The sequence below is a fragment of the Mytilus edulis genome, chromosome 5 (genome assembly GCF_963676685.1).
Source record: "Mytilus edulis chromosome 5, xbMytEdul2.2, whole genome shotgun sequence".
NCBI classification, from domain to species: Eukaryota; Metazoa; Mollusca; class Bivalvia; order Mytilida; family Mytilidae; genus Mytilus; species Mytilus edulis.
Window position 1 is genome coordinate 84,188,252 of NC_092348.1, and position 13,019 is coordinate 84,201,270.

General features: G+C 31.1%; 1 protein-coding gene across 1 annotated transcript in view; it reads right to left on the reverse strand.

Annotated features, from left to right (window-relative positions):
- Positions 1–9,514, reverse strand: part of LOC139525280 (uncharacterized) — a 52,339-nt gene extending 42,825 nt beyond the window's left edge. The window contains exons 1-5 of the mRNA XM_071320482.1: positions 9,438–9,514; positions 8,262–8,290; positions 6,217–6,252; positions 3,590–3,625; positions 2,131–2,160 (exon numbers count right to left, since the gene is read on the reverse strand). Of these exons, the coding sequence (XP_071176583.1) occupies positions 2,131–2,160; positions 3,590–3,625; positions 6,217–6,252; positions 8,262–8,279 (120 nt within the window). The 5' untranslated portion in view covers positions 8,280–8,290; positions 9,438–9,514. The remainder of the gene's footprint in view (positions 1–2,130; positions 2,161–3,589; positions 3,626–6,216; positions 6,253–8,261; positions 8,291–9,437) is intronic.
- Positions 9,515–13,019: the final 3,505 nt, after the last annotated feature.

Below are 13,019 nucleotides of genomic sequence, written 5' to 3' on the forward strand. Positions count from 1 at the left end.
CTTTGTGTTAGTGATTTTAAATTTAAGTTTACATAAAAATTACTGCATCATATTGTTCTTCAGCAAGTGCATCCTGACAATAAATCATATTGAATAGACTGCATTAATGTTTTACAATATCGTGAATATGTAATATAATTTTATTATTGTTTTGTTTTGTTTTTATTTTATAATAGGTTTGGTAGGTGTGTACTTAATTCTTCGATTCTTTCACATGACATTTTCGGTTTATTTTAGACTTTCAGTCATCAAATGAATTTTTTTTTTTCACACAAGAAAAAGAAAAACAGTTTTCATTCAAATACAGATTTGACCAAAATAACAGATGATTAACAAATGATTAAGAAAGTGATAATAAACAACTGTCAACCAAAGATTAAATGACCATTATATAATCAAAGAGAACTATAGGTCACCGTACGATATTTTGATATTTGTTAAATGCGGCATTCTTTTTTTCCAACTTTTGTTTTAGTTCCATTAGATCATAAGACATTAAAATATATTGTTTATACTAGGTTAAATGTGGAGCAGGATCTGTTTAACCATGGAGCACCTGCGATCACCCACAGTTTTTGTAGGGTTTGTTTTGCTCAGTCTTTATTGTCTATGTTGTAGGTTTTGTACTGCTTGTTTTTTTTCTGTTTGACTTTTCTTTTTTGTTGCCATGGCATTGTCAGTTTTGACGACTTATGAGTTTGAAAGTCCCTTTGATATCCTACGCCTCTCTTTCACAATTGAATACCATAAGATATAACACTTTTTTGTTATCATTTGACACGGTCTTCTGAATATTTGATTAAGCCGTTACTAAATCATTGCAATGGAAGCTGAGAAAAGACTGGTTGTCTAGTCAAAAGATAACAAAGATAATTCTTGTTAACTCCTGATATTGTCTACTAAAGGTTCAATTAATTTGTTAACTCCTGATATCGTCTACTAAAGGTTCAATTAAGTCATTATCAACTAAAACTTCAGACAATGGAAAAGACAGTTGCCGTGTAGTCAATGTTTTAACCTTTTGGGACATTTAATTGTAATCCTCATGCTAAAGAAATATACCGAAGAGGAATTAACTCTTTGTTACAATTTTGTAAAACGTCATGTTGTTTTGACCCAGTTATTGATGTAAAAAAATATCTTTGACCATTTAAATTCAAAAATCTTTGTAATCGTTTTCGTAAATCTTCAGGTATATATGACAAAGTAAATGATGTATAATAAATACATTTGAGCATTTAAATTCGACCACTTGGCAAACTCTCTAAGTCAATAAAATATTTGACCGTAAACAGTTGCAATATCATGAAAAATTTCCATTAATGGATTAAGGGTCTTAAATTTAAGTTCAGACACAACTTACTGCATTTGAATGATCTTCATCTTGTGCATCTTGCAACTAAATAAAAAAATATTGTATTTACGGGGTTAAAAGTCTATAAAATGCAACATCAGAAACATTTTTTTTTCTGTTTTGAATGATATACTTACGATTGGATCATGTCGTCATTAAAGTTAATGACTTGACGCTGTGTAAGGCAGTTGCCGTTATGTAAGATTTACTTTTTTTGTGTTAATTTTAAGGCGGGGTTAAAATTTCAATTATGCAAAAGAATTGTTACGCAGAGTAAATAACAGTAATGCATTACAGGTTAGGCTATAAACAATTAAATTTATAAAAAGTACTGTACTTCCTTCAATTACCATGTTCGAAATTAAACCCTTAAATATATGGCGTTGTCAGTTTGTTCTCTACTTTTTGAATGTCTTTTAAGTACTTTTGCATCTCTTGAGTAATTAAATAACACAACAAGGACAGTTTGAAAGACAGTGGTAGTCTAGAGAATGCTTTTGGTGGACTTCTTGTTTTAATTATCATGTAAACAAACTGCACATATCAGAAACTAACCAAATGTATGTATGTGTCAATTAAGTTTTTAAAAAATATCGTTCTTCCTATCATCAATTAATGTTCTAAATCAGACCGTTGATAACCAGACATATTATACTTTGATAAGTATCCTTAAGAATCGATCTTGCCATTATCAAATTAAAGCAATGGACGCTTTAAAAGACAAATCGTCTATTAAATACTTTTTTTCTTTTGTCATAAATTGCAGAAAAACTTACCGCATTCAAATTTTCGTCATAATCTGCATTCTGAAATTTTAAAACATATACTTTAAATATTGGGCTACAATAAGATGTCATGCAACACCAAACTCACTCCTGTTCTCTATTAGAAATATCTACTAAATATTCAATTATGTCATTTTTATATCATAACACTTGATATTGTAAAAGGCAGGTGCCATCTAGTCAATATTTTTGTGACTTTTAATGTTTATATAATTGTTTTAACAGTGAACAGCAATCACATTAAGAAATGCAAACCCAGGAATAACAACTGGGAAATATATACTCCATATGCAGATGCTGATGGCATTTTGCAAAATATAAAGGAAAAGTTCATTGCTAGGAATTTGAAATAATCTCTTTTTATCTGTATAAGAAATGATTATACTGATACTTTTCATACATGTTGACAACACTTACAAACTCCTTCTCTGCATTTAGAATTTAGAATGTTTGAAAACTTGGCTTGTTGTCTCTTTGGCATATTCCCTATTTCCATTCTAAATTTTAGTTATTAGCTAAGTGCATAATTGTTTGCCATTTTTAAAAGTACTAATTTTAGTGCACTAGGATCGAAATTCTACAGCAATGTACCGTTGACGATGAACACTCAATAGGTATATGAGGTGCAATAGCTTGTCACAAAAATATACCGGTCTGTGGTGGTACCCCTAAACAATTCAGGGTTTACATTAATTACAAATTCCTTCATTCAGAAATTTCTGAAAAAAACCAACTTATAGCATATACATTCTCTTTATAATCTGTAACCTGAAACAAATAAACATCTGGCCTTTGTTAGTCTTGTATTATTTTAATTTTAGTTTCTTGTGTACAATTTTGAAATTAGTATGGCGTTCATTATCACTGAACTAGTATTTATTTGTTTAGGGGCCAGCTGAAGGACGCCTCCGGGTGCGGGAAATTTTTCGCTACATTGAAGACCTGTTGGTGACCTTCTGCTGTTGTTTTTTTTCTGTGGTCGGGTTGTTGTCTCTTTGGCACATTCCCCATTTCCATTCTCAATTTTATATTGAATATAATGGGTTTTCACTCGATTGTATCTACATTTGTACATCTAATTATAATACTGGTACCTTTGATAACTATACTTCAAAAAGTCCATATTTGATAAACATTTAGAAGCACGAAAATAAAAATCATTTCAAACGTTTCTCCAGGTGGTATTTAAAACCCAAAGTAGTGAAGGTAAGAATCTTATAACATGTATTACAATACAGATTTGACACGGATTTTGATGTATAAAAAATAATTATAATCTGAGATTGAAAATGAAAACACAGCACTTACAAAATTGGTAAAACAAATATAGCTTTTGGCTGAATTTTATACTTCCTTTTTGCATCAAAACCCCTGTGGTACTACGTTTATACAATTGTACGTGTACTCTTTTTGCAAACACTAAAATTTATAAGGTTCTGAAAAAACTTACCTCATTGCAATTTTCTTCATAATCAATTTCATCAAACTATAAATCATATTGAATAAACTGTATAAGAATCCTATTACATTCAAAAACGATACACTATATTGTTCTCTTATATATGTTCTACTAGCGGTGTATTATGCAATTATAATAGGATTAAACGCAGTTTATACACCAATAAATTCCTTTAAAAGGCGTTTAATCCTTATAATTCTTTAAAATTAAAGAGATAGGAAATATATTTTTCCACAATCGTTACCTCTATCACACGTAAGTTGTATATTAATGTCATTGAATAGACCATAAAATATGATAAAAAGTAATCTGCAAAAACTCTTATTATCGTTCAAACGAATGCTTTTGTGTGTTATTATATTTAACGACTAATTATAACGCGCAGTAAAAAAACTTGGCAACGTCGGCGTTATTATTGCAGGCATCTTGTTTACATTGGTTACGAAAAGAAGTTCAGTCAACGTTGTCTATCGAAAAATAACCAACGTCAATATCAACTACCGGAAGTTCTCTCGACCAATCATATCAACGTATTCCCTAATATGCAAATCATATAAGAATTATTGAATAATGGCGTATTTTAATTGGTCACTAGCTACGAAATATATAACAAAACATGAATGAGTCCATAGTTCACGGATGCCCCACTGGCACTATCATTTTCTATGTTTACTGGACCGTGAAATTGGTGTTAAAACTCTCATTTGGCATTTAAATTATAAATATCATATCAGTTGGAACATGTATACCAAGTTTCAAGTTGATTTGACTTCAACTTCATCAAAAACTACCTTGACCAAAAACATTAACCTGAATTTTGCACTATCATTTTCTATGTTCAGTGAACCGTGAAATTGGGGTCAAAACTCTAATTTGGTATTAAAATTAGAATGATCATATCATAGAAAACATGTGCATTAAGTTTCAAGTTGATTGGACTTCAACTTCATCAAAAAGTACATTGATCAAAAACTTTAACCTGAAGCGGGACAGACGGACGAACACATGAACGGACGAACAGACGAACAGACTAACAGACGAACAGACGCACAGACTAGAAAACATAATGCCCCTCTACTATCGTAGGTTGGGCATACAAAAGTATATTTGTTCAAACATTAATGAAAATAGTGAAATAATAATTCGCTTTTAACAGCCAGTATGGTTCAATTCTTATGAGTTATTCACTTGCATGTGAATAACTCAACATTTGGTAATCTATTGTTATGTGAAATTTAATTTAACCCCTTTACTAGAGATGGATAACGCATGAATTATGCACGTTTGGTTATTTAAAGGAAAAGATTGTCAAAATTGAAAGTGAAACAAAGGTAAATAAAGGCAACAGTAGTATACCGCTGTTCAAAACTCATAAATCCAGGGACAAAAAATAAAATCGGGGTAACAAACTAAAACCGAGGGAAACGCATTAAATATAAGAGGAGAACAACGACATAACACCGAAACGTAACACACACAGAAACGGACCAAGCATCAGACAAAACACCACGAGAATAACAAATATAACATGAAAACCAAATACATGAATTAGGGATAGACAAGTACCGTGCCACGTCTGATCTCAATATCTCAAAAATAAGAGAAAACACAAACGACTCAACGTTAAAATGCAACACACACAGAAACGAACAATAATATAACAATGGCCATCTTCCTGACTTGGTACAGGACACTTTTAAAGGGGAATAAAAGTGGTGGGTTGAACCTGGTTTTGTGGCATGCCAAACCTCGCACTTTAATGGCAAAGTTAAATATAACATTGAAATGACAACATAATATTACAGGACTACAATACAAATAAATAGGAGAACATATTAGACAAAGAAAAACATGATTAATATATAACAAAAAGCATCAGGTTTAAAATTCAATACGCCAAAAACGCGCCTTGTCCACACAGGACTTACAAGTGACGCCCAGATATAAAAGATCGAAAGAGAAAAAAGTACAAAGTTGTACAGCACTGGAGATAAAAAGTTGAAAAGGTTTCGCCAAATACGGCATTGTTTTTATGCCCGGGATAAGAACATTCTTATTATATAGAACAATTCATGCTATTGCTAAATCATTTGATCCACAAAAAAAATCATTCTTAAACATGTAAAAGCAATAATAAACATTTATTTTTAATCTATAATATTAACATATGCATATAAACATACCTAGAAAAATCAACATGCATGAGTTCACTTTTCTATTCATATCTATATTTATGTTTATATCGCTTATATGACCATTGGAGGTCTTCAGAGATCAACTCGATAGTTAATTAGATGCTTTGAAACATATTCGTTTTACTTTCATTATCTTGTACACAAATAAGGCGATAAGTTTTCTTGTTTGTTTACATAACATTTGTCATTTTACGGTTTACGCTTTGCTCACTGTGGAAGGCCGTATGGTGACCTGTGTCATTTGATATCTTGTGGACAGTTTTTAATCATTTGCAATCATACCACATTTTCTTATTTTATTTAATTTTGTCCAAATATTATGAAAATTAAAGGAGTCAAATTCATTAAACTGAAGGTGTTTGGTACCACCTAAAATTCAAGTTCGGATATTTTTTTTATTGAAACAATTTAGAAAAAACTTACCGCGTTCAAGTTATCATCATAATCATTATCCGGAACCTGTATTAAAACAAATAAAGTATATAATGGATTACACTTAAAATATATATAACAGGTAACATCAAACATCTCAAATTTGCTGTTTTCGTTATCTAATTATGATTTGATTACGTCACTTTTAAAATAAAGCATCACCCGTGTAGTGATCTATGCTGAATTAGAAAATTATACATTTTCATGATATTATTTGGAAAAGTTGTCATTATACCAAATCCTGTTAAAATTTCACGAAAAAAATGCAAATATTGCCAAGTAATTGCATGTTATGTGTAATGCAGCAATTTTTGCATTACATGTAATTGTGATTTAATACATTACTTGAGAAAAAAATGTGTAATTTCATGCATTACATTGCATAACATGGCATTTCTTGTTTACATACTATATATCTTTAACAGATTGTTGGAGATGTTTGTTATTTGAAAAGAAAAGAATTACTGTAAAAGTGTTTTATTGTTGTCAAAAAATCAATGAATACCTTGTCATTTGCCATTGTCAAAAACACTAATAAGTTTGTTGGAAACTTGGTCATAAAATAAACTCTTTGTTTGGTATTTAATAAGGAAAATAATTATCAGTCAATAATTTTTTATTTATAAAAATGGAGTGAACATACGTTAAAAAAAAAATCATTTCTCTAATTTTTCTTTCCTTCATTCATTGAAACCCTTTTGACGTTAAAATTTAATAGTTGTGATGAATATACTTTTTACTGGAAACTTAAATTTAATATATATAAGGAACAGTTTTTGTATTTTCTAGAATCTTTTGTGACTGTACGGTTTTTTTTCAAAATGTATGTTACTGTCACTTATAATAGCATTTACAAATGTTATGTATAATTCAATGCACTACTTTGCAAAAGTAATTGTAATATAATGCATAACTTTGATAAATGCATGTTATTGTAATCTAATGCATGGTTTTGTCAAAGTAATTGTAATGTAATGCTTGATATCAATCACCAAACATACTATTTTTGTTCAAAGTCGTGTATTAAGTTATATCTCGGCAATAATGTAATAGTAGAGGTTGATTATAACTTTCGTTCATTAAGGCATTCCAGTACAAATGCTTGAAACATTGTTAAACATTTTAGTTAACGATACATAGAATTAGGATGCAATATAACAATATTACATATGTATATATCAAAATTTCAAAAAATTAACTTTTGCTGACTATGCGGTATGAGCTTTGCTCATTGTTGAAGGCCGTACGGTGACCTATAGTTGTTAATGTCTGTGTCATTTTGGTCTTTTGTGGATAGTTGTCTCATTGGCAATCATACCACATCTTCTTTTTTATATTTGATATCAAAAACGCAGCTTGTACCAAATTTCATTCAAGTACATACTCAAACATAAGATACTGATAAAATTTAAAAGATAAGTAGCCCTGTTTTTGCAGTTTCAGAGCATATTACATGTCTAAAGTTAGCAGCATATGGGTGAAATATAGCTTAATTTTTTTGCTGGTCTTTCAAACGTAAGAAGGCACATCTATGGTTTCATGATATGCCTTTAATTTAGAATTCTGTACCGTCTCAATTAAATCTTAAGCGACCAAAGGGATAACAAAGACCAAGATAGCCAGACTTAAAAATGTACATCAATGTTAGTTAATTTTTATGTTGTATAAGGCAATATTTCGATTTAAGTGTTGAAAATTGTATATATATTTTTTTTCATTCAACCTTAATAAAGGTTTAAATCTGGTTGTTGTACCCAGCTTTCCTTGTTGTAAGTAACACCAATCTAACATTATTTAACATATGCATATTTAGAACTTTAAATTTGGAATTATACTAGTTCTTGTCTTCAAATACTTCATAGTCACCAGTCTATTGTTGATCTGGTAATGCTTTTTAGTATATTGCTTCATTGGGTTGCTGTCTCACTGATATATACATAATATTCCCTGTATGGTATGCAATGGTATCTCTCTAGGCTAACAGATAACCGAGATGAAAAAAAAATAATGAACTTTGTTGAGAATAACAAACTTACTTCATCCCAATCTTCCATTGCACATTAATCTGAAAATATAACAATTATTGTAAAAATGTATTTACTGCAGTTATAAATAGTTTACTTGTATGTAGTCGAATTTTCAGGTTTATCATTTCAACCAGAATATTCTTTGACATTCTCCACATTTGTGGGCCGTCAAATTTCCTTTTTCTTGAAACGTTAAAATACATTCAAGAAATTACATTTTATTTCTTTATTATAGCCAATTTCTTTTCTGTTGGATCAAAGATTTAGCCTACATCATTGAATAGAGAGAAATGCTTATGCGACAAAATGATGAAAAATTCAAAGCTCATACTGAGCCATGTGAGCTGAAAAAGTTCATTTGGCCACATATGCAGGTACGTGTAAGATAAACTCAGAAAACGTTGCAAGTGCATACGTCTTATCAGAGTTTTGAATAGCTTGAGTAATATCACTCTTTTTATAGTTTCTGTGTACTTTTATAAACAAAATTAACAATATTATAGATTTGGGACGATTTCAAGCTTAATATTTGTCCACATTAAGTTATCCAATAAATGTTAAATTAGTTTGTTACTATTTTTTATGAACAACATTTTTATTCACGTATGAAATGAATAAAAACTTATACCTTGGAATACTGGTAGCGGTTTTCCAAAAGTGACACTGCAATTCCTTGTGCGTCTTCCACACACACCAATACCACTCACGGCGAAGTTTCCATCAATAATGGTAAATGTCAGGCTATGCAATTGCTATATTGTCTTAAACTGTTTATATTCACAGATCCAAATAACAGTGTTAACTTTATAGAAATTTTATCCAAGTATATCATACAGCTACGTATACAGAACGATATTGAAACACGAATTTAATTTGACTATCAATAAAAGTTCAATAACCGTATGATCATCGTATTTGATTGACACTTAGCCAGTTCAAAGTTTAATCGACAGAAGATCTCAACTTAGTTCCAGAATATCACAACCAAATTATCTAGACCGGACGCACTCTATGACATATTATGATTATATCTGTAAACAAATACATATTAGTTATCTATTGCATGCCATTTTCTTATTTAACAAAACATTCACCGATTAACAATAAATTGAAAAAAAAGTCGACTTACCCTATCTATATGTTTGATATCTTGTACAAGTAAAGCTAAATAAGAAATGTCCTTACCAAGATTTTCCTCGTTCAAACATTTGGTCTAGATTGGATAGTTTACCAGGCGTGTTAAGGAATTTTTACTTTCGTTTCAACCTAATTATTAATTTGAAATCAAATGCGGACTCAAATTTCCGAAATTTAATACACCAGTACAATATAACTGAAACAATACATTTACTATCGGCAAAGCTTAAGGACACAATATCATTAGCAAACAAAATCTAAAGCGTAAAACAAACAAAGACAAAATATGGGAATTAATGAAGACAATTCGTTTAATGTGTTTGAGCTTTTGATTTTTCCATTTGCTTATGACTTGCAGTTTCAAAGAGTAACGTCATTAATGGCGAAGCTAGGAACACGATATTGTGAAGTGTCCATATAATTTTTAATGAAAAATTATGTTAATGAAATTTGATATTTCTCTCAAAAAAACATTTCATCTATACTGTACCAGTCTCACCCAGAAAGGGTCTCAAAATACAAAGTTTGGATAAACATGTATATGCGACTGTGTGAAAAAAAAGAAGAAGATTTGCACAACATCTAACCTATGTTTTTACTCATGCATTTATCATAACCCGTTTATATATTTTCTTAGCTATGAGACATACAATTAGGAACTTTATATTTACTTCAAAGATGATTAAACTTGTGTCAATAAAAGTTTTAACATATAAAGACATATGTTTTCAGACATCTTATCAGACAAAACCATGTATTATTAATTGTCACATGCATGCATAAATATTAACTAGAACACACCCGCGAAATCGCGGGGAAATAGAGCGTATGTAAACTGTAAAAATATATACTGACTGGAGAATTTCAGGAGAGATATCAAAAGTCAAAGGTACTTAGGGACTGGGCACATTTTTTGCCCTCCCCCTATTTTCCAAATACCGATTTTTATACCTTCTGTACTCTATGAACATGCATATATACTTTAATTACTATACAGAGAATTTCAGGAGAGGTATCAAAAGTCAAAGGTACTTACATATATATATATACATATACATCAGTGAACGCCATGAATAGTAAAGAGCCCCCCTCCCCCCCCCCACCCCACCCCACCCACAAGATAACCATTGGAATTTATAGTAAATTATAACAAAGACAGTTATTCATAGTAAATGTATGTATACAGAAATATATCCGCAGTGACCGCCATTGATAGTAAACCATAGGCGGATCCCAAGGAGGGGGTTGGGGGGGGCTGTTGAAAACATTTTGTTGATTATATGGGGAATCACTGAAGCATGAGAGGAACGCCTCCCCCTTTTAGGTCAGTCAGTGCCCCCTCCCTTATGAAAAGTTCTGGATCCGCCACTGTAATTTAATTGATAGTAAATAGCCAATATTATTCATTTTCGTTTTCCTCCCAAAATAACCCAAACTGAAACACGTTAAGCAAGTATGATGAATGCTAGAACTCAAAATGATAGCAGAAAGCAAATTTATATACTTTATTCACAGTCTTTGTATGTTCAAGGTACAGAAAAGGAATTTATAGTAAATTATAACAAATATAGTTATTCATAGTAAATGTATGTAAGTATGTACAGAAATATATCCGCAGTGACCGTCGTTGTTAGTAAACCATAGGCGGATCCCAGGGTGGGGCCTGTAGGCCCTGCCCCCCATTTCGTTGAAAAAATTTGTTGATTATATGGGGAATCACTGAAGCATGAGAGGAACGCCTCCTCCTTTTAGGTCAGTCAGTGCCCCTCCCTTATGAAAAGTTCTGGATCCGCCACTGTAAACTAATTGATAGTAAATAGCAAATATTATTCATTTTCGTTTTCCTCCAAAAATAACCCAAACTGAAACACGTTAAGCAAGGATGATACATGCTAGAACTCAAAATGACAGCAGAAAGCAAATTTATATACTTTATTCATAGTCTTTGTATGTTCAAAGTACAGAAAAACACAAACCGGAAGTCTAATCTGACTTAAAGTTTTGTCCAATGACGGGAAAATATCCGGACGCATTCTTTTTCGTTTTTATCCCAAAATAACCCCAACTGAATGATCATAAGAATGGATGACAAATGCGACTATACATGTTACCTATAGGACACAGAGGCATGATGATTAATTTATTGTGGAAGGAGGATAAGCGACACCAAAAATGAGGTCTTCTCGTTTAATAGTATAGATTCTAAGGATTGATAATCTATAACAGTAAATTTGTATCCCATTTATACATTCGACATATATAACCCATCTATAAGAAAGGACATCCGTGGTGGTGTGTAGATTGATTTTGTTTACCCTTGTCTTTATATAAAAGTTAATTTTTACTATATCAAGAAATTGTATACTATATACCGTTGTGTACTAGCAACTGATTTAATTTTTTGTTCATTTCATTGTTAGATTTCTTTGTATACTTGTTTGAAAGTTTTAGTCTGGTGTGTTGTTTTTGTGCGATGTATGTTTACACAGATTTAGCTGCTGGATCCAAATTATATTCACATTTACATTTATAGTTGCTTTTCCGATTTGATCAATTCAACGCAACTATGAACATACATGTATGTCATAAAAATGGGAGGTTTAGCTAGCTTTAAAACCAGATGTAATCCATCATTTTCTACGGGAAATGCCTGTAAGGAGTAATATGACAAATGTTTACCTTCCTTTTCATTGGTGGATAATGTCTTAAGTTTTGTTTTTACTAGCTTTTCGCAGGGTTTGACTGTTGCACTAAGCCAGTCACAATTTGAATCGTTAATTACAATGATCAGTCACGTACTGTAGCGTTGTAAAATTCGTTACTTATACTCATATATATCGCTTAGAAAGTTATCTTAGGTACCAAGATTATAATTTAATACGCCAGACGCGCGTTTCATCTACTTAAGACTCATCAGTGACGCTAAGATCAAAATAGTTATAAAGCCAAACAAGTACAGAGTTGAAGAGCATTGAGGACCAAAAATTCCAAAATGTTATGCCAAATACGGCTAAGGTATTCTATTCCTGGGGTAAGAAAATTTAAAAGTTTTGTAAACAGGAAATTTATAAAAATGACCATAGAATTGATATTCATGTCAACACTGACTACTTGGCTGGTGAAAATCGAAACAACCGTTACAGTTTAAACAATGTGTGGTTTGTGTGTATTAAGTTTAAAATGTTAACATAATATGATAACAAATATAATTGAAAACTGAAGATTTCAATCTTATAATGTTCAACTTAAAAGGAAATAATTTGTGACAAAAATCGTTAGAAAAATCAAATGTTTGATTATCGTATGCACATCTTTTATGTCAATCATCATTTGTAATAGACAGTTTAAAGAGGATCAATTATCATAATGAATATGTTTCTTTGTAATTAAGGAATTAAATCTAAAATACTTAGGTGATTAAAATTTTAGATTGCACGTGAATAACCAATGCCAATTGATTCATACGTTTCTGTTGTCAAATTTACATGAACTCTCATCCACAGGGGTTTAGCATGTAAATTTGAACGATATATGTTTGTGCCTTCAACGATTGATCGTCATTCAAACATTCATAATTGACTGACTAGACTATTTGGTGGAGTTCGTTGTTGCCCAGTCTTTAGTTTTCTA